General features: G+C 41.6%; 1 protein-coding gene across 2 annotated transcripts in view; it reads left to right on the top strand.

Moving 5' to 3' along the window:
* Positions 1-1,098: 1,098 nt before the first annotated feature.
* Positions 1,099-19,634, top strand: part of NUP133 (nucleoporin 133) — a 28,655-nt gene continuing 10,119 nt past the window's right edge. Inside the window, exons 1-20 of one of the 2 annotated variants that reach the window (XM_082217002.1) lie at positions 1,099-1,378; positions 2,471-2,589; positions 5,631-5,734; positions 6,477-6,584; positions 7,264-7,395; positions 7,654-7,824; positions 8,209-8,364; positions 8,443-8,513; positions 9,417-9,564; positions 9,990-10,134; positions 10,665-10,822; positions 11,001-11,092; positions 13,283-13,446; positions 13,564-13,652; positions 13,737-13,961; positions 14,524-14,646; positions 15,146-15,245; positions 16,526-16,768; positions 17,793-17,926; positions 18,471-18,629. In XM_082217002.1, coding sequence (XP_082073128.1) covers positions 1,206-1,378; positions 2,471-2,589; positions 5,631-5,734; positions 6,477-6,584; positions 7,264-7,395; positions 7,654-7,824; positions 8,209-8,364; positions 8,443-8,513; positions 9,417-9,564; positions 9,990-10,134; positions 10,665-10,822; positions 11,001-11,092; positions 13,283-13,446; positions 13,564-13,652; positions 13,737-13,961; positions 14,524-14,646; positions 15,146-15,245; positions 16,526-16,768; positions 17,793-17,926; positions 18,471-18,629 — 2,814 coding nt within the window. In that variant the 5' untranslated portion in view covers positions 1,099-1,205. Of the gene's footprint in view, positions 1,379-2,470; positions 2,590-5,630; positions 5,735-6,476; positions 6,585-7,263; positions 7,396-7,653; positions 7,825-8,208; positions 8,365-8,442; positions 8,514-9,416; positions 9,565-9,989; positions 10,135-10,664; positions 10,823-11,000; positions 11,093-13,282; positions 13,447-13,560; positions 13,653-13,736; positions 13,962-14,523; positions 14,647-15,145; positions 15,246-16,525; positions 16,769-17,792; positions 17,927-18,470; positions 18,630-19,634 lie in introns of both variants that reach the window. The other variant, XM_082217001.1, reaches the window with a different exon arrangement.

Raw genomic sequence — 19,634 nt, 5'->3', positions numbered from 1 at the left:
GCAGTTTAGAGTCTAAAACATGTTTGTCTATCTTCTGTATACCTGACTTCAAGTAAAAAAAGCTTTTTTCTACATTCTTTGATATTTATTTTTCAACACTATCTGCTTGTCAGTAATATTTTCTATTATGGATTAAAATTCATTGATAAACCATGAGCTGTGGTTTTATGTAACTTACCTTGCTTTTTAATGATACCATGCATTTTTGGATCATTATTTTTATTGCTTATTTATATCCTCCTCTCAGGGTAGAACTACACATTTCCAAGAGGCTGGCAAAGATTTGTGTGGCTCCACCCCAGCTCCGCATCACTTAACTTTCTTCCATTAAGCAAACCCAGAACATTATGGCATTACAGGGTACAGGATGTGATACAACACGCTACGGGAGTGAACCCAATAGAGAAATGCCATTTTTTTGGTAACATCACAATGTCTTCCATAATTTGTAATTCTATCCAGAATGTCAAATTAAGAGTGTTTTTATTTTAGAAAGATAACACAGAGGCACTAGCACAGGCCCTTACAGTGCTATTCTAGAGTGAATCTGCTACCTCTCTCTAAGTCACCAACTTTTCTTCACCCCTTCTTCCTTGATTCTTTTGTCTTCCCTCTTCTGCAATCTTTAAACTTTTCCTTATTTATTTATTTATTTAATAAATTCTGATTGTAAAATAAATACAGTAAAATAGGGGGGGGGGTCCACAACTATACTTTAAAACATACACCAGTTAAAATGCTAAAATAGATTTAAATTACCCGTTTCAACCCCCACCCGCTAAATGCACCCACATTCCTCTGATTTGTCTTGCTACTTGCCATGCAAACTTAAGTCTTAGAAGGAAGATGTGGGGCATAAAACTTTTAAAGTGATAAGCACATCACTGAGAGAACGGGCGTTTAAAAATATTCTCGAGTCCTCGCCCGCGAATAAACGCTTTTCATACTAACCACGTGATTCCTCCCTCCGCTCTCTCCCATACGTAAATAACGGAACTTCCCGCCTTTCTGACGCGACAGAAAAAAAGGGCTCTTCAGCCAATCCCCTTCGTGGTGGGGCATGGGTGACGCAAATCCGACGCGCCAGCAAGCCGGCACGTCAAACGGGGGCGCCCGCAGCGCGCGAGTTTCCTGAGTGCCGCTGCCGCCGCCGCCGCTGCTGCTGTGTTTTGCGAAGCCTTCGGGCTCTTCTCGCTGAGCTCGCGATGTTCCCTTCAACCCCCGGCTCGCCTCACACGGCGGCGGGCGGCGGGTCGGGCCGGAGAGGCCTCCGGAGTGGAAGCCGGAAGGGCCAGCAGGCCTTCGCGACCTCGTCCCTCAGTTCCCCGGCTTTGTTCTCGCCGGTGGCCAGGAGGAGCGTCAGTTCTCTGTCTGCGCGGTGAGTGAGGGGGCCGGGCCCGCCCTGCTCTGCTCTGCCCGGCAGCCCGGCAGCCCGGCCGCGGTAGGGAGCCTTCCCTTCCCTCGTCAGGACATCGGCTGCCCGCCTCGCGCGTTGGTTTTCCTCTTGAAGGGCGCCTCCAGGCCATCGCTGTTTTGTGGGAGGGATTTAAGCGCACCCCAGGACTAGCTTTGCTGAGCTGAAGGTGGAATAAAAAGCTGTGTCGCCCTAGGGCAGCAAATCCACTGTTAAAAAAGAACTTGACTTTGTGCCAGTGAAGAGGTAATTCACTGCAAATTGTGGGATGAACAAATGACTTGATGGGAAGAGATATAAACAAATTGGGATGGAAGCAAGACAAATGCTTAAGTGTCATATAACTGCCGTATATTAAATTGCATTGGGGATAAACTGCAGTACACCCTACCGTAACTGCCAGAGGGCTGAAAAGCCCTCTCCCAATTCTATTCATGGTCCAGAAAGTAGGACAAGAACTGCTGTGGCATAGTGCCCCTGCTTCCCATGCCACAGAGCCAGTTCAGGAGGCTGCCATGGTCACTGGTATCAGATGCCACAGAGAGGGCAGGAAGCAGGTTGCACTCTTGCTGTTACGCTCTCTGAAGATTATCTATTGGGGGGGGGGTAAACAAGGCCAACTCTTGTATCATGACCATGCCTGGAAATAGATGGGAATGGATCTAAATAATCTGTCATCCAAGAATGCCTGCAGGTGCACCACCACAGCTTTCTACATTACCTGCCCCAAGGAGCCAGCTTTTGTGACTGTTTAGTAGTTATTCCAATCCAAGGGGTCCAAGGCCAGTTTCTTTAGGAGTGGTTGCGCCACCATCTTTTTCAAGGCAGTAGGCACCACTCCCTTGCACAACAGAAACAATGCAGAAGTGAAGTAAAATGTGAAAGCTTCTATAAACTTAAGAAACATTTGGTTGAATAGCTTAAAAAAGGTACACATTTGTTCAAACAATTACAAGAAAATGAAAAACATAACATGGTATTGGATTAATGCAATTTACTCAATTGAAACTGAAATATTGGAAATGTTTATGACATTACATACATCTTTTTGCTTAGAGGTACACCCACAAAAGTTGTACATCATCCATCAGGAAGTGAAACCATCAACTATGATGTGAAAAGCTTTGGTTCACCTCTGCCAGTAAAGGTTATGGAGGCATTGAGAATGGCTGATGGTAAGTAGTTTAATTCCTTCTAATGTTCTTAGACTAGATAAATGTTTCAGTCAGCATGCAGTTAAGTTTGAAATATAAATATGCAAATTAGCACTTGTACTCATACATGAGATATTGCTTATTCCAGACAAGGAATTGATGGTATGGGGCGGGGGTCGGCAACCTGCGGCTCTTTAAAGCCTTTGCTGCAGCTCCGGGGTGGTGGCGAGGGGAGGAGGCGAGGGGCAGAGGCGAGGGGCGGAGGTGACCAGCCTGCCGCCCGGCGGGCGGGGCGCCCTAAATCAGAGCGCCCCCCTCGCCAGGCAGACATCCGCAGCGTGGGGAGCCTTGCCGGACTTCCCGGCAAGGCTCCCCACGCTGCGGATAGCAGCCTGCCGCCCGGTGGGCGGGGCGCCCTAAATCAGAGCGCCCCCCTCGCCAGGCAGACATCCGCAGCGTGGGGAGCCTTGCCGGAGGTCCCGGCAAGGCTTCCCACGCTGCGGATAGCAGCCTGCTGCCTGGCGGGCGGGGCGCCCTAAATCAGAGCGCCCCCCTCGCCAGGCAGACATCCGCAGCGTGGGGAGCCTTGCCGGACTTCCTGGCAAGGCTCCCCACGCTGCGGATAGCAGCCTGCCACCCCGCAGGCATCGGCCAGCCCCACAAGCTCGGGGGACAGCAGGGAGGCGCAGCGCCGCCATCCCGCGGTTCCTCGACCTGGTTTGGTTTCCCCGACCTGCTTTTGGGGGGGAAATAAAGGGAAATTTTTTTCCCTTTATTTCCCCCCCAAAAAACTAGGTGCGTCCTATGGGACGAAAAATACTGTATTTTTATAATGACGAATGCCTCATTATTAATTATTATTTACATCAGGCACTGATTATGATTTATGGTACACTGGGGCCCTGATTAATTTTCTATGGCATTTTGGGGCATTGATTATTGGGCATAGCAAGTCGCGGTCGCGTGGAATTTGTGCTTTGTGACCGTTTGAAGTGGGGTTTTTTTCTTGGGAGGCTGGGCGGCACGAAGAGAGGGATTATTTTTATAATGACGAGGATGACATTGGGCCCTCATTATTAATTATTATTTACATCAGGCACTGATTATGATTTATGGTTCACTGGGGCCCTGGTTAATTTTCTTTGGCATTTTGTGGCATTGATTATGCAGTCGCGGTCGCGTGGAATTCCACGTGGAGTTAGTTGCCTGAAGCCCCTTTTTAAACTTAAGCAGGTGAAAGTTTGGTGAATTGCTGCCAAGGAGTGTGGTGGAGTCTCCTTCTTTGGAGGTCTTTAAGCAGAGGCTTGACAACCATATGTCAGGAGTGCTCTGATGGTGTTTCCTGCTTGGCAGGGGGTTGGACTCGATGGCCCTTGTGGTCTCTTCCACATATGTATGTGAGCAGGTCTTCTCCAACATGAACTATATTAAAAACAAGCACCGATCACGCCTCACAGATGACACCTTGCAAGCCTGTGTGAAAATGAAGGTGACGTCTTACAGCCCTGATGTGCAGACACTGAGCACTGAGGTTCAGGAGCAAAAGTCCCATTAACCTGGTTACCTGGTTGTAAATTAAATATTTTAATTAGCTATTAATTTGTCCTTTTTTCTTGAGATTGACAGCTGACTGCACGATCCTGTATATATAGCATTAAGGCCAGAAACAATATATGTAGTGTTATATTTGTTTTAAATGTTGCAATGTTTTTGCGGCTCCCAGTTGTTGTTGTTTTTTCGGAAACGGGTCCAAGTGGCTCTTTTTGTCTTAAAGGTTGCAGACCCCTGGTATGGGGTAATGGCTTAACAAACCAAAGATGTGAAATTTAGCCTGCCTTAGATGGGTTTACACTCCCACTTAAGGGGGTGGGAATCAAAGTTTGAAGGTGTTCTTAGATCCATCATTGTGCAGATGGGTTCAGAAATATGTCATGCCTTTTCCAACTTCAGTCATTGTGCAAGCTTCACTCTGCCTGGAGAGAAATAGTCTGTCCAAAGTTGTCCATGTTCTGATAACATCTATGGCAGGTTAATGTAATGTAATGCACTGAACATGGGGCTGCCTTTTAAAAACATCCAGAAGCAATGGGTTCAGAATACAATTGCCGGAGTGGTAACTGACTGACTACCATGACCATAATACACCAATGTTGGAAGATCTTCACTGATTGCCAGTGTGATTCCAGGCTAAATTCAGTGTCTGGTTTTGACCATCGAACCCCTAAATGGTCTGTATAGTCAGAATAATAACTTCTCCCGCACAGTTAAGATCTTTCACATAAGTCTCTATTCAGATGCCCCTACTTTAAAGTTTAGGCCACCAAAGAGAGGGTCCTCGCCACACCCCAGTGTGGTGATGTCCAAGTCATGGAACTCCCTTCCCAGGCATATTTATCTGGTACACAGTCATCATCAACCCCTCTAATTCTGATTTTCAGGCTTTGAAAGCTGTTGCTTCTGTTGCCAAAATGGCATCACCCACACGTAACGGAAGAACAGACTCAGGGAAACCCCGAGGTTTGTAGGTATTAAAAATTTAGAAAGAAAGGGGGGAAACCCCAAAAAGAGCTCAGTGGGAACTGCTCAATGGCCATGAAATGCAAGTTGACTGTGGGGATGGAACAGAAACCCAGGTGATATGTGAGAGGAAGCATTCATTGAGCTGGAAAACTGAAAATCAGCTGTTTTATTTTTATTTCAGCTGCTGATTTTATTAGCTTTGTTTATTGTTTTATATGCTGAGGTTTTTTTACTTATTATTAGTGTTTATTGTAAAGTTCTTTGGAACTGTTTTGCAAAAGGTGGGGTAAAAATCACCTAAATACATGTGGGTCATGTGCTAGCATTGTTGCTTTTTATTTAACGTTACCCACAAACTGTAAAGGACCTGTTCTAGCAAGTCATCATAATGGTAATGGTTTTAAGTGGGCTACGTCCCCAAACAACACTGGGTAAAGTAGGTGCCATTCAATAAAATGTATAGGGCTTCAAATATAGACTTGGATATCTTATTCTGCTATGCCTCGGGTATGATAAATTTAAAACTTTGTTCATTCTTGTAGCTGAGGACCATTTGAATGTGCATCTAGATGAAAGTGGATGGGCTTGGCTAGTCTACAGAGACAGACTGATTATTTGGAAGACTGGCCAATCTCCGGTTGCTAAGGTAAGATAATATAGTACGTCAAATATAGAATTGTAGGTTTTTGTTGTAATGTATATCTTCAAAATAAAGTGTCGTAGCAAATGAGCAACCTCAAAACAGTGACATTGCTATGAGCCTCATCAACTTAGGGCACTTCTGTGTTGCCACATTTAAAGTCCTCTCTGCAAAAAGTTAAGACCTTACATGAGTTGGTATCTCTGCTAAAGTAAAAACTAGTGTTCACCTTAATAAGTTTCCTATTTTCTGTTGTCTCACTGAGTCTTTAAGTAGCCTCAAAAGACTGTTTTGAGTTCAGTGGAGTTTCCGGGTAAGTGTGGTTAGCATTGGAGCCCTAATGTTTTGTCAGAAACTAGCAATATACTCTAGTGGTGATATTTCCTGCTTTCAACCATTTACCCATGAGTACAGTCAAATCTACATTTCATATGCCATCTCATATGCTGTATACGAGAACTAGGCCTTAGTGCAACTTTGATGTGTTGGTGATGCAGGAGGAAGTACAAAGCACGTGGCTTCTCTTTCGCATGCTTTTCCATTGCATCCAAAACAGAACATTTGTGCTAGCTCATGAATGCAAAAACTGCATTTTAGCTGTGGCAGAAATTTCCACTTCCTGTTACTTCTGCACCATTGCGGTTTGCAAAGTGCCTTTAGTAGACACTGAACTGATAATATAGACTACTTCATTTTGTTCAAGAAACTCATAAAGGAAGCATCATAAAATGATGTGTGTGTTTTGCAGTTGTCTGCATGTAAGGAACTTCAGTTACCACCTAGCGACTATCTGTGGAATTCAAGCTTAGTGGCAATATCGTCTCTTAATGCCTCTGGTGAAGCACCTTCTTTACAGGTGAGAAACTTAACATTTATTTTGGGAATATCATTTAGGAAAGTAACGAAACGCAGCTTTTGTTACAGGATCACAAGTGATGTGGAGCATATTTTAAGTTCATTTGCAACAATCAATGGATGCCAATTTCAAGTACAATATTTGGCAAACTTTGCAGGTTCAAGTTTTTTTCAAAAGCTTTAAAAAATGAAATACAAGTAAAATGAACACGGTAAATTAAATTATTGTCTTAGGCATGCAATGCAAACTGAAAAAAAATCCTATGCAAATTAGACTAATTTGCAGAAGAAAGTTTTTAATTCAGTATTTCCAGAAAACCGACATAACTGGAGTAATCCAATGTTCAGTTTGCTAGAGCTGATAGTATTACTTTTACAAATGGGTCTTGTTTACAATTTACTTATGAATGAATAAATAGAAAATTAGCCTGTAGCTTGTACTGCATAAATTGTATCAGCCTGTTTATCTTACGGCACACTGCACTACAGATTTTTAAAAAGCTTAAAATAACTTTACATTCTTCAACAACCTCACAAATGAGTTTTTATTCCTTCACACAATTAGTTTCAAGAGCTGCTTGTCTAGAAACCATGACATGAGAAGCTTGAAACTGGTGTAAATATGTTGCTCAGATTCTGAATAAATACTTAATCATTTTTTTATTTGCTGTGTTTGCAAGTCTCTGTCAATCATGGTTGCCACCTGTGAAGGATTAATACGCTATTGGCCCAGCTTTGTGCATGAAAGCTCTTTTACTGAGACCCATACAGACTTTGGAGGCGCTCTCTGCAGTTTTCTAACAGCTGTAAAGGTAAAATAGAAACTTAAGTGTGAGCATATATTTTATGGGGTATTTGTTAACAATTCTGGGAAATCTGCATTGCGTCCTGTCACTGACCATTGTCCATAAGTGATGAAATGCTTTTTTTCTCACATTGTATTTGTAAAACAGAATAAAATGTTGCTCTGAGTTGGATTAGCAAGTCTGTATTCTCTTTTTAAAAACTGAATAATAATACAGTAGCAACAAAAAGCTGGCCGGATTAAATTGGGGTTTCTTTTCTTTTAGGGTGGAAGCTTTATTTTATCATCTTCAAGGAGCCATTTTATTCGGCTGACACCAGACAGTAGTGGCAAGATTTATCAGCATGGCCTACCACAAGGACAAGGCATGTTTTCTGGAATAGGCCGAAGAGTTTCTTCTCTGCTGGGAATCTTGTCTCCCAGCAATGATGTAGTAGTAAGTCTTTAAAATAGTTTAAACTTAATTATGATGCTGTATTTGGATTTTTTAGTTTCTTTCATATGAGTGAAGCATCTTACAACATCAGCTTTAAAAAGTAATAGAATTACAAAAAGTATCCAATATCTGACCATGATACTGATGGACTTTAGTCTTATCAGTTAGCGCTTGTGTCTTCCAGAACTGGTTTTTGATCTAGCTTGAAATTCTCACATTTGTGAAACACTAAAGCCAATCTGACCAATTTCAGCAAAGCGCAGAGAAACTTGTTTTTAGTTTTTGAGATGTGGCGTTAAACAGTTCTGTTTTATTCTTTAAAACTTTAAATAGAGAACTTTATTGTATCAAACACTAAACCCCTATAATTTATGTTTAATGCAGCTTTCTAGTGTTCTTTGGGACAAAAACGGTTCACGTTTTTATGCTTTGACCAGCTTAAATCTTTACAAATGGGAAATAGATGATACTACAGAGCGTCAAGTTGTCAGCTGGGATGTAAACAGAATACTTAAAGAAAACATCATGGAATCAATATGGGTAAGAGGCAGTACATTTGGAATGTAAAACAAGTGTTTGCTTTCTTGCTAGCATATTTAATAACTATTATTTGCACAGGGTTCTGAAAGCAACTATGAAGAAATTAAAGGAGATGTCAACGTGCAGTATTTGGATTTGCAGCAAAATCGGTGAGTTCTTATGAGAAAGTGAGGAACCTATTATGAACTAGCGTATACATTGTCCTTTTGTGTCAAGGTCAGTTATTTCAAGCTGCAGAACTGTTACGAGAATTGACATTTTAGAAAATACTTAATTTCTTCTTGGTTTTTAAGTCTACTAGCATGAGTTTTCCTTGTTTTAGAAGTTCTCCACCCAGAATAAGATGCCAATTTTTGTAATTTAATCAGGGATCTTCTGTGAAATTCTGTGGTTTCTCCTCCCTTCAAAAGCCAAGGGATATGCAAAGGCTTAGCATATAAATGTAATGAATTTGCTTACATGCAGCATGTAAAAAGATGCATGTGTACATATTCTTAAGATACTATTTTCTAAGAAAAGCAAAGTGAATGCTGTCAGATACTGTATTTTTCGGCCCATAGGGCGCACCGGCCCATAGGGCACACCTAGTTTTTTGGGGGGAAATAAAGAAAAAAAATTATTTTTCCCCCCCTGGCGCGGGGCTGGGGTGGGGGAAGCCCGAGCTTCCCCAGCCCCCAGAACAGGCAGCTCTCCACAAGCCGTGGGAGAGCTGTGCGAAGCCTGAAGCCTGGGGGGCGCTGAGCTCAGCGCCCCCAGGCTTCGGGGTGCAGCCAGTTCTCCACAAGCCGTGGGAGAGCTGCGTGAAGTCGTGCAGCTCTCCCACGGCTTGCGGATAGCTTCCTGACGCCTGGAGGGCGAGAGGGGTCACTTCAGCGAAAGCCTGCATTCGCCCCATAGGACGCACACACATTTCCCCTTCATTTTTGGAGGAGAAAAAGTGCGTCCTATAGGGCGAAAAATACGGTAATTATTAAACTTTGTTTTGCTTCTTGGTATTTCTGATCACAGTTTTGCAAGGCAAATGCTTATCTCTTTTGTCTTCCAATAAATAGTGATGGATTGGTGATTTTAGCTGCAGCCTGGCATCTTGGTGACAGTCCATGCCTCATCTACTATACTTTAATAACAGTAGAGGATAATGGTTACCCCACATGTGATAATGTTATTGTGGAAGTCACCCAGTATAATCCACCGTTTCAGGTAATTGACCTTATGCATTACAGGGGTTTTTGTGCCTTATTAGCTATTAGCTCTTGATCCTAAACACACTGTTGGAAATACATCATGCTGACTGTGTTCACCTGTTGCATTAAGGGGGGAAAGGGGGGTATAAAATAATAATAATAACAACAACAACAACAACAACAATCACCATTTATTTTATACATGAACACTTATGTTAGCAGCCTAGAGCTGGATATCAACCTAAACATATTATACTATTATGGAAAACTATGTGGAGTTGGCAACACCAACCATAAATGTGTCACTTTCAGCCTGTTTTCCCTGCCCCTTTGGGATCAAGCCGTTAGGCTTCATACAAACGCATAGGTGTCATGCTAACTGGTTGAGGGTAATATGCTTTTATAAATGTCGGGGTTAACTCTTAATGCAACATATTTCAGCCTGAAGAACTGATGTGTCGTTTAGTAGTCCCAAATTTCTCCAGCCATGCTGCCTGTCTTTACACAGAAGAGGAGGTATTTGCTTGCTCAACAGGAACAGGAAGAATTTCTTTGCCCCAGGAGAAAATGATATTCAGTATTCAAGGTAAGAACCTAAAGAAGCCGGAGCTCTTAATAAGCCAATGAGGGTGTTTATAGGGTCTCTGCAGAACAATTATGCTCTTAAAACTTACTGTATTTACCTTTTATGGAAATGGTCATAGGTATAGCAGTGGTATAGATAGAGCAGTGATTATTCATCTTGCCATTGACTCACAGTACAATCCTATACATGTCTACTCAGAAGTAAGTCCCATTGAGATCAATTGGCCTTACTTCCAGGTAAGTGTGTATAGAATTGAAGTCTCAATGACTTAAGCAGTTACGGGCCTAACAGTGAAATCTTAGATTTAAGAACAATCCCTATTGTGTTATGTAGAGTTATTATTGTAGGCATAGGAACTTTATAATAAACTCTGTCTTGTTCCTTTTTCGCTCGATAACTCTGAAAACCAGGCCTTGCAGCCTTTTAACTTGTGCTTATAACATAGCTTAGCAAATCAAACTTAAGCCCACAGTTTGATATCCATTAATGGTGTTGAAGTTGTATTGTGTTGTGTTTATTTCCTACCTTAGGTGATAGAATTTTAGGAGCAGGTTCCTGTGCTGGACTTCCAATTTTTTTCACTAGAAAAAGTGGGCTGGTGGCCATACATTCCAGGGAAAACATTACCGTGCTTCCTGAAGATATTGAGGATTCTTTAGCCTCCTCTGTAGCTGAGACAAATGATGAGGTAAGGAGGGAAAACATTGTCTTAATTGTCTTAACAGTAAAGATGTATATTCCTGCACTGGATTTTCTTAGATAATTTAGTTATTTCAAAGTTAGCATTTTTACTATTTCAAACTACTTTTTTGTGGAAGCATTATTCCTCCCTTTACATTTTTCTCTCTTTTTTAATTTTATTTTAGAGCATTGCATTTGATGCTGCTTCCAGGATGGATATTATAGCACAAGAGGATAAGACCAAAATGTTAAAATCTGCTTTCTTACAGTTTTGCAGGTATAAAATTATGTCATGTTTAATATACAGTATATTTCATTCTGGGAGCATTGTGGGTTTGTAAAACTGAAGAGAAATATTAACATTTTAGCATTACCTTTTATAGAGGATGAAAGCCAACATAATACAAATAGGTATGCCCTGGGTTTTCTTCCTCTCTTCCCTGCAGCCATTTGTGCACTTCCAAAATCTGTAAAAATAGATGGCTTTATGTTCTATCAGATAACAAACAATTGGGTTCTGCAGACTATCAAAAGATCTTGTTCTGTCCAAGTAGTCTATAATCCCTCCTGTTGCTTGTAAGCCCTCTCCCTTTGCTGATCCTTCAGTCTGTTTCTTATCTTCCTTCATTTGGAGCAGAATCCATTTGTTCCTCCTTCAGTGTGCTAATCTTCTCCTTTAAAACTACCTCCCATCATTAAGCATATCACGGTGGTTAGATGATTACTGCCCACCCCTGCTTCAACCACAACACAAATTACACCACCGTCCTCCTCTTTCATCACGGCACAAGTTCACAGGAAGCAGACAGAGCACTACCAGCTGAAGCTGTGACTGGGGTTAATCTCCTTTTATGCACCCCTCCAGTAAAGACAGTCACAGCTCTGCTCCTTACAGCACCTATGGCAGCTTCTGCCTGTTCCCCATCTGATGTCAACATCATTCTCCCACAGTAGTTCTGCAGTACCAGATGTGGTCCCCCAGAGGGCAGAAGATAACCATGAAATACTTAGAGAACTTGAAGAAAGAGGCAATATTTTGAATACAGCATCAGCATCTACAACCTGCTGCTGTGGATCCAGCTGATTGGTCTTAGGTACCTCTCATCTAGTGCCCTGCCCGACAGTTTTTCCTGTTTTGTATTGAGGACCCAATTTGTCCTCAAGATTGAAGAGGCTGTTGTGGCAGATACAGCTGAAGAGCTAGTTCCCAATAAGCAGTTTTAAGAGTATCTAGGACCCTCTCCTGCTCTTGAGGGCCATCCTTTAAGTGAAACCCCGAAGTTGTTTTTGTTGTTGTTGTTTTTAATAGTCAGTCCACCCCAGATTCTGTGATTTCTCAGCACCACCTGCAGAGGAATCTCCTGACCCTATTAGCTCACTAGTAAGCACTTTCATAGAAGAACACTATTGCATGTACCCTACCCTCAGCCTGTGTAAAGTTGACAGCATGATAGATTACCCCTTTGCCTTAGAGACCAGCCACCAGACCAAGAGATACGTCAAAAGGTTCCTGATCCAGAGGGCAAAAGCTGTGAATGCCCTCATAACATCATGGCCTCCAACTCCCCTACTGTCACACGTTGTTCACAAAATTCAGTTGGGCAGGGTTTAGGTAGTCCTAGTGTCTCTCTGCTGGCACAGCCAGTCTTGGTTTTCCAAAATTCTCTAGCTGGTAGAGTATCCACCGTAGTTCCTGCCACTCAAGCCAGACCTACTCTCACAGAGACCCCTATTGCAGCCAGGCCTCACCCACCTCTAGCTAACTGTTTGAAAACTGAACAGAGCGTTCTCCTGAGGGCAGGTTTCCCACCAGAAGTGGCTGCCTGGTCCTCAGCAAGCACTTTCGTACACCATTTCGTACAACTTAGACCTACTTGCATCGGTAGTAGCTGCTTTGGGGAAGATGAGTGCTGCGGCACATGCTCCCATTTCACCATGCAGCCACCTGATCGCACCCACAAGACAGCAGTTTTGATGCATTCCACGTGACTCACAGCCCATGCCCAAGGTAGCCCAGAACCATGGTCTTTATTATGAATGTGGTTCCCAGTTGAGCATTAGCAGGTGCCAATGCCACCCACTTAGCAATCACCTGAAGTCTGCACATAGCAATCACCTGAAGGTTTTTTTTTGGTCTTGAGCATCCAGCTTCAGTGCACACACAGCTAGCCTTGGCTATGTTTCCTTCTGCCCCTCCCCAGCCCCAGTCCTTTTATGGATGTTCTTCCTGATTCCTGATGTCATCGTACAGTAGCTTAGCCACAGAACAGAACTGAAGGGCAAGCAGAAGGGGCCTTCTTGAATATGGGCAAGAGGGATGCAATCACAAGCTTCTTGTCTTCCAAGCAGTTGGAGGGATTATGACCCACTTGGACACCCTCAGATGTGCAGTTAAAAGCAACATTCCCAGTGAGGACCAGTGTTCCGTTCTAAGAGTCAACTCACCAAGTGTTTCCTTTCATTTCAGTAATAATATGAAAGGTGCACAAATCATCGTCGCTGAGCTCTTTCCACAGCATGGAGATGCATACCCTGATGCAGACCTAGACAGAGCTGCGTTTCAAATTAGTGAGAATTTGGTGGATGATTATCCTACATCTGACCCACGATGGGCTGAATCAGTACCTGAAGGTGAGAAGTCCCATGTGTAAAATGGACATTCTGACTGTACAGCCTTAAGAAAGTAAGACTGTAAGTTATACTAACTTTTAAACCCCTTTCCTTGTCACTTTTTTTGTACCAAAGCAGCTAGTTTTCCAAATTCTTCCATCATTCTTCTTCATCAGCTGGAAAATAAGACAAAGGCCCATTCTCTATTCATTGACTTTCTTCGTCAGGTAGGTTCCTAATGTTCTTGTGTAAATGGGGTAATATAGGATGTGGCACAAGAGTATTTTTATGTACAATTATCTCTATCCAAGGTGGGTCTCTTTGGTCGCCTGGGCAATATCCGAGTACGAGGCATACCAATGGCAACTCGGTGGTTACTCTGTGAACATGCAGAAAAGTTAGCGGCAGCCATTGCTCTCAAGAACCATCACTACAGATTGCCAGATGTGGTCAATGCTGCAATAGAGACTGCTTTGATGAAAAGAGAAGACGACGTTCCGTCAAGTCTAACTCCTGCAGATGTTTTCTTCAGAGAGGTGATATAAAGAAATAATTTATCTACAACCACATCTGTCGTTTTCTGTGTGAATAGCATTTCCTAATAAAATTCATGAGAATCCATGTAACATTCTAGATTTCTTCTTTTAGATCCATACTTTAGGACGGGGGTGGTAACATGAATACTTTTCCTTTAGGAAAGTGCCTGATGAAAATCTCCCATGCTTATGGATCCATTTTAAGAATGAAAATTAAATGACAGAAAAGCCATTTATGAGATTTGTGGAGCAATCTAAGCTCCCGTCTGAGAGCAGATGCTCTACCACTACACCTGAAGCCTTGCTGCTCACACATGGCAGGAGGAGAGGTTTTGTTTTTCCAGCTCCAGGCTAGTTCTGCTAGTACCTGTGGTAGCTAGTAGATCATTGTATCCCCAGCCTTCAGCATCAGAGTGTTTGGTTGGGTATACAATTGCGCTCTTAATGTGCTAAGTGAAACACTTAAACTGCTCAGTGCATAAAATATCAGGCTGAATCATTGCTTTTATACCTGATCAGCAGTGTTAATTGTCAGTGTTCCGTCTTCTTTTCTGTTTTTCAGGTGTCACAGATAGATACTATTTTTGAATGCTTACTGGAAAAGGAAAAGCAAGTCTTGAGGGATATGTCAGTTCAATCTGAGGAATGGTCTGAAATAGTCGTCAATGTAAACAATATCATAAAGGTATTACATTTCAAAAATTAAGTAACGGTAAAAAGTCCCTGACCTAGGAAACTGGACGTAATGCACCCAGCTAAATGTTTTAAAGCCCCATTTGATTTCATAGCTTAAATCCTTCCAGTTCCAATAAATGAAATTTGAAAAGGGGATCATACACTAATTTAGGGTTTTAATAAGAAGTGGGAGGTTGGACAGTTTTAGATTACATGTTGCAGTAAAATGAAAATGAATGACAATATTGTTGATTTCCCAAAATATCTTCCCATCAGATGAAAACAGAAAATTGCAGTAGCAGTAAAATAACTGGTTATTCTCGCAACCCATAGGAAACTACCCAGAATAAAGGAGGGGGAAATACAGTGTGGCTTGGAATCATAATACAGGATGCAGAAATGTAAAATGTAATAATACTAAAAAATGCTGAGTGCTAATATATAGATGACACTCCCAAAAAATCCTATGTTTGGTAACGTCCTATGTTTTCTGTGTCAATATTCTCTAGGATATGCTGCAAGCTGCTATCCAAGACCGTCAGTCCAAAGCTGCTTTATATAAAATAAGAGAGCCTCCCGAAATGGAACCAGAATATGTTCCATGGACAGGTGAGAATAGAGGAAATCTTATATAAATGGTTTTGTAACACAGTATTTCTCTTTCTACATAAAATCCACCGAAGAGTACTTTACTAGCCTTTCAAATTGTTGCCCTTGCTCTTAAATTTCTAACTCAATAGTGCCATGTTTCATAAATACCTCACTGGTTTTCTTGAACATAAATGTTACATTTTTCCTGAACGTCTGGGCTAAACATGCTTGCCTGCTTATCATCATTATGGCTTATGTAAGGCCATTACTGCTGTCTGTGCATTTGAACATAAGCATGTATTTACTGGTGCAGATAACATTAGGAGGCTAGTAGTGCTGTTAACATTTACGATGGTTGCCCTGGAAACTGATGTCAAAACTTTCTTGAATTAAATTGTGATTGGTTTTTTTTTTAATGGCATTTCAAAATAAATGTGATTTCTCAGCCACAATTTAAATTTGCACCTTTTTTCTTCCTGGAGAAATCAGACAGGGAAGGACAGATGAGAGCTGAGTTAACCTGAGGCACAGTCTCTCTCCTACTCAGTACAACACTTGTTCCTGTGAACAAGCCCTAAGCTTATTATAGACTTACATTCCTGCCTGCAATAACTTGAAATTTACACTTTCGTAAAAATTATGAGCAACATCACAGTACAGGTGGCTTTGCAGGAGAAATATATGATACATTCCCTCATGCTTTTAAGTTGTTTTGCACATCATAGAATTAAGAGCCTACATGGAAGTTATAACAAATGCTTTCCAATGCATGTGCACATGTATCGTCAAACAAATCTATGTACCGGATGGCTGTAACATTTTGCTTAGAAATCCCTTCCATGTAGAATTTTGTAATGCAGGCAGTGACCCTGAGAGACTTTTAGAAACCATGGTTTTAAAGCTGTAAAGGAAAGAAGCCTGTGTATTAGGTTTTGGTGTAAAGAACAGGATTTTATCCTATTGTTTCTAAGGTTTTCAGATTATTTCATGAGGAGAAAGGTAGACAAGAGGGCATACTTGATACTGAGCTCAAGCAGTTGCCTTTTCTTCTAAGCCATAGCCTTGGCTCTGCTAGGATTGTTTATGTGGACGCTTTTCTTTCTCTGCTGTGCAGTGCTGTTGTTCCACTAAATGACTTAGGCTGGGGGTTGCTGCTTTGCTATGGAAAGTAGATACGTTTACTTTTTAACGGCCTCTTGTGTCTAACTTCCCCTTGGTACGCTTTCATATGTCATTTTTCAAATTCCATATGCCAAATATAATAATGCGTTACTACTTCATTTTTCGGTCTTCTCAAGCATCTGTTGGTGTGCGAACGACTATAATACAGCAACATGAAATCATTCTGAAGAAGGTCTATCCTCAGGTTAACAGCAAGCTTCGTAGCATAGTGACAGAACAGCTGGTGGCACTTCTAGATTGCTTTCTGGATGGTTACGTTTCTCAGCTTAAATCTGTGGACCGGCCAGAGTACCAAGAACGCTATAACAGTCTGGAAATGGAATACATGCAGAAAAGATCTGAACTGTTGTCACCACTACGTAAGTGCTGCGATTATTATACAGGGTGCCATTTAAGTCTCTGCCATGGATATAGGAAAGCAGGGGAATAAGGAAATGCTCTTCTTTCTTTTCTTCTTTCCAATAATGTTTGCCTGTTTTTAGCTTTCAGAGCAGAGTTTTCTTTGTAATGTCAAGTCAAAAATGTGGATTAGAATATTTCAACAACATTTCACAGTGTGTCGTTTGGTTCTTAGTTTTTCGATTCTAGGCAATGTTGAGTTGCTTTTTTTTAAGGGGAAGATAATTTTCAAGGAATTATTAATGAATGAACGTGTGATTGTATTATTGTCAGAACCTAATCCTTTGCTTAGGAGTTCCTCCCTGGCACCTTCTCCTTGCTATAGTTTGGCTTGTCAGGAATTACAGTCTGCCCTAACATTAACTTTTCCCTTACTCCTCAATTATAAGGAACTTTGAAGCCCCCCTGCCAACAGCTGTGTCTCCCCAGGTTGTTCCTTATCTGCCTTATCAGGCTCCACTGCAGGGAGGAGAAATGGTGTGTTTTGTCTGACTGCAGGCTTGCTTCCCAGCCATTCTCCAGCAGCAAGCTCTGCTTACTGAGGACTTGATCCTGCATCCATGCAGGTGGGAAACACAGCGGGCAATACGGTGGTCCCTGGTGGCTTAAAGTTCTTCTGTAGGAGAAAAATTGTATTGTCCTACTACTCCATTGTTTGTTGCTGGGGAGAATGCAGTACCCACCTTCACTTACAGGAACCAAATCCTATTGGTTGAATCAATTGGTTGTCCCCCCACTGACAAAAGACTCTTTGATCTAGCATAGTCTTTCAACTTAATCATATAGAGCCTATGATCTTTCTAATGGCATGTAGAGTATACCCCTTGCAAATTGCTCTAACTGCTTTATAGTTTTTGAAAACAATTATCTAGAGGCAAAATGCCCTTGAAACCCACACTCGTGGATCTTTTTTTTTTTTTTTAAGTCTTCACAAAATGGCCATGTTTTTATTGTGGGTATTTTTCCTTGTTTGTTTTTGTTCAGTTTCTCTTGGACAGTACCAGCTGGCTGCCGCTCTAGCAGAAAAATACTGTGACTTTGACATATTGGTACAATTGTGTGAGCAGACTGATAACCAGACCAGATTGCAACGTTACATGACACAGTTTGCTGATCAGGTAATGTTTTTATTTACTCCAAACAACAGGCTGTTAAGTAAGTGTATATTGTAGGAGAAACCTCAGACTTGCTGTCGGGTTATTTTTCAGAATTATGTCAGTACATATTTCTTTTTCTCTTAAGCAGCTATCTTATTACACATACAGATAGTGACTATCCAAGAGCCTCACAGGTTACAGAGAAAATAACCAGGCTTAGCCATTAGGTGGCTGCATCAAGCAACAGATGCTAGGGGAGAATTGAGTTGTTGGAGAACAGAAGTCTGGGTGCTCCATGACTTATGTGTTGCAGTAAGTTTCATCTGTCCATCGGTCAACTTTGGCATATGGATTGGGGAAGGGGACCCCATTGTAAACAGCTATTTCTTCACTGATGACCTGTTCCTGAAATGTAAACTTGTGCGAAACAAGTGATAGAACTTTTATAAGTATTTTCTATGCTGGAATGTTAAAACTTGTCCCATTTGGTTAAAATGTTTACATTTTTAGATTATTAACACAAGTTGCAGCCTTGCAAGCTTGACCGCATTCTTTCTACTTTTAGAATTTTTCAGATTTCCTCTTCCGTTGGTATTTGGAAAAAGGAAAACGGGGAAAGCTGTTATCACAGCCCATTGCTCAGCATGGCCAGTTGGCCAGCTTCTTACAAGCTCATGAGCAACTCAGCTGGCTACACGACATCAACAGCAATGATTTTGAAAAGGTAAGGCTTTATAAAAAAAGCAAAGTATTTGTAATGGGTAGTTGCTCTGTCCTCTGTCGTTGCAGAGCTAGGGAATGTGACTGTCTGTACACAGGCACCTCACTTTGTTAATCGAAGGAACAAGCGGAGACCTGTGTATTTGCACCTACCATTTTAGTGAGATTCTGCAAGCAGAACAGCTTTTCCTGACTTGGCGCAAGTTACATGCACAACAAAAGAAAACTGAAATCCAGCAGTATGCCTCTGATAGTGCATGGCTTTGTTCAGTATCTTGTACGAAGACCTGCACCGCTTCCCACAATGTGTGCTAGCACAATGCATTGCACATCCTTTTGCCTTCTGCTGTGTTGTGCTGAGTTTTCCAATAGTTTTTCCACAACAGTTTGTAGAACAACACTGTTATCAGAGTTTTATTCTGTTCCTGTGTCTCTCTGGCTCTTACCCCATGTAAAGTAAAAATAATATACATAGGAGGCAATTCTGTTCTTTGAAATCTTGACACAGAGGTAATTTGTAATCTCATCAAATATTTCTAGAACTTAAGTGACCCAGCATTCTGCAGTTTTCTTTCTTCACTGAGGTTATTCTGATAGCTTTGTAAATATTAAGCTGTTGGGTCCAAGTTACACAAATGAATGTCTTTCTTTTGTTTTATTTGTTAAAAGTGCAAAATATAACTTAACTTTTTTAAAAAAACAACAACTTCCCAGCCTAAATACTGGACAAGTTATAAAATCAGATATTTTAGCAAGCAACTGTTTTTGTAATATCTTTCCTCTTTTCCTTTTTCTTATTCTGGTAGATCCAGTCACTATTTTAGTGAGTTTCTCTTAGTGAGTTTCTTAGCATTATAATTACAGGAGGCGACCATTTCGCACAGGGTTTCTACTCCTGGCCCCCATGAGAGCCAGTGGAATGAGCATCAACCTGCCCCATTACACCCCCATTCTGCCTTCTTCCTCACACATTGGTGATTGAATGTCAATTGGACATGCCTAAAATGGT

The sequence above is a fragment of the Podarcis vaucheri genome, assembly GCF_965113315.1.
Source record: "Podarcis vaucheri genome assembly, chromosome: 3".
Taxonomy (NCBI): domain Eukaryota; kingdom Metazoa; phylum Chordata; class Lepidosauria; order Squamata; family Lacertidae; genus Podarcis; species Podarcis vaucheri.
The sequence above is the reverse complement of the archived record's forward strand: the minus strand, read 5'-3'. Positions and strand labels throughout refer to the sequence as shown.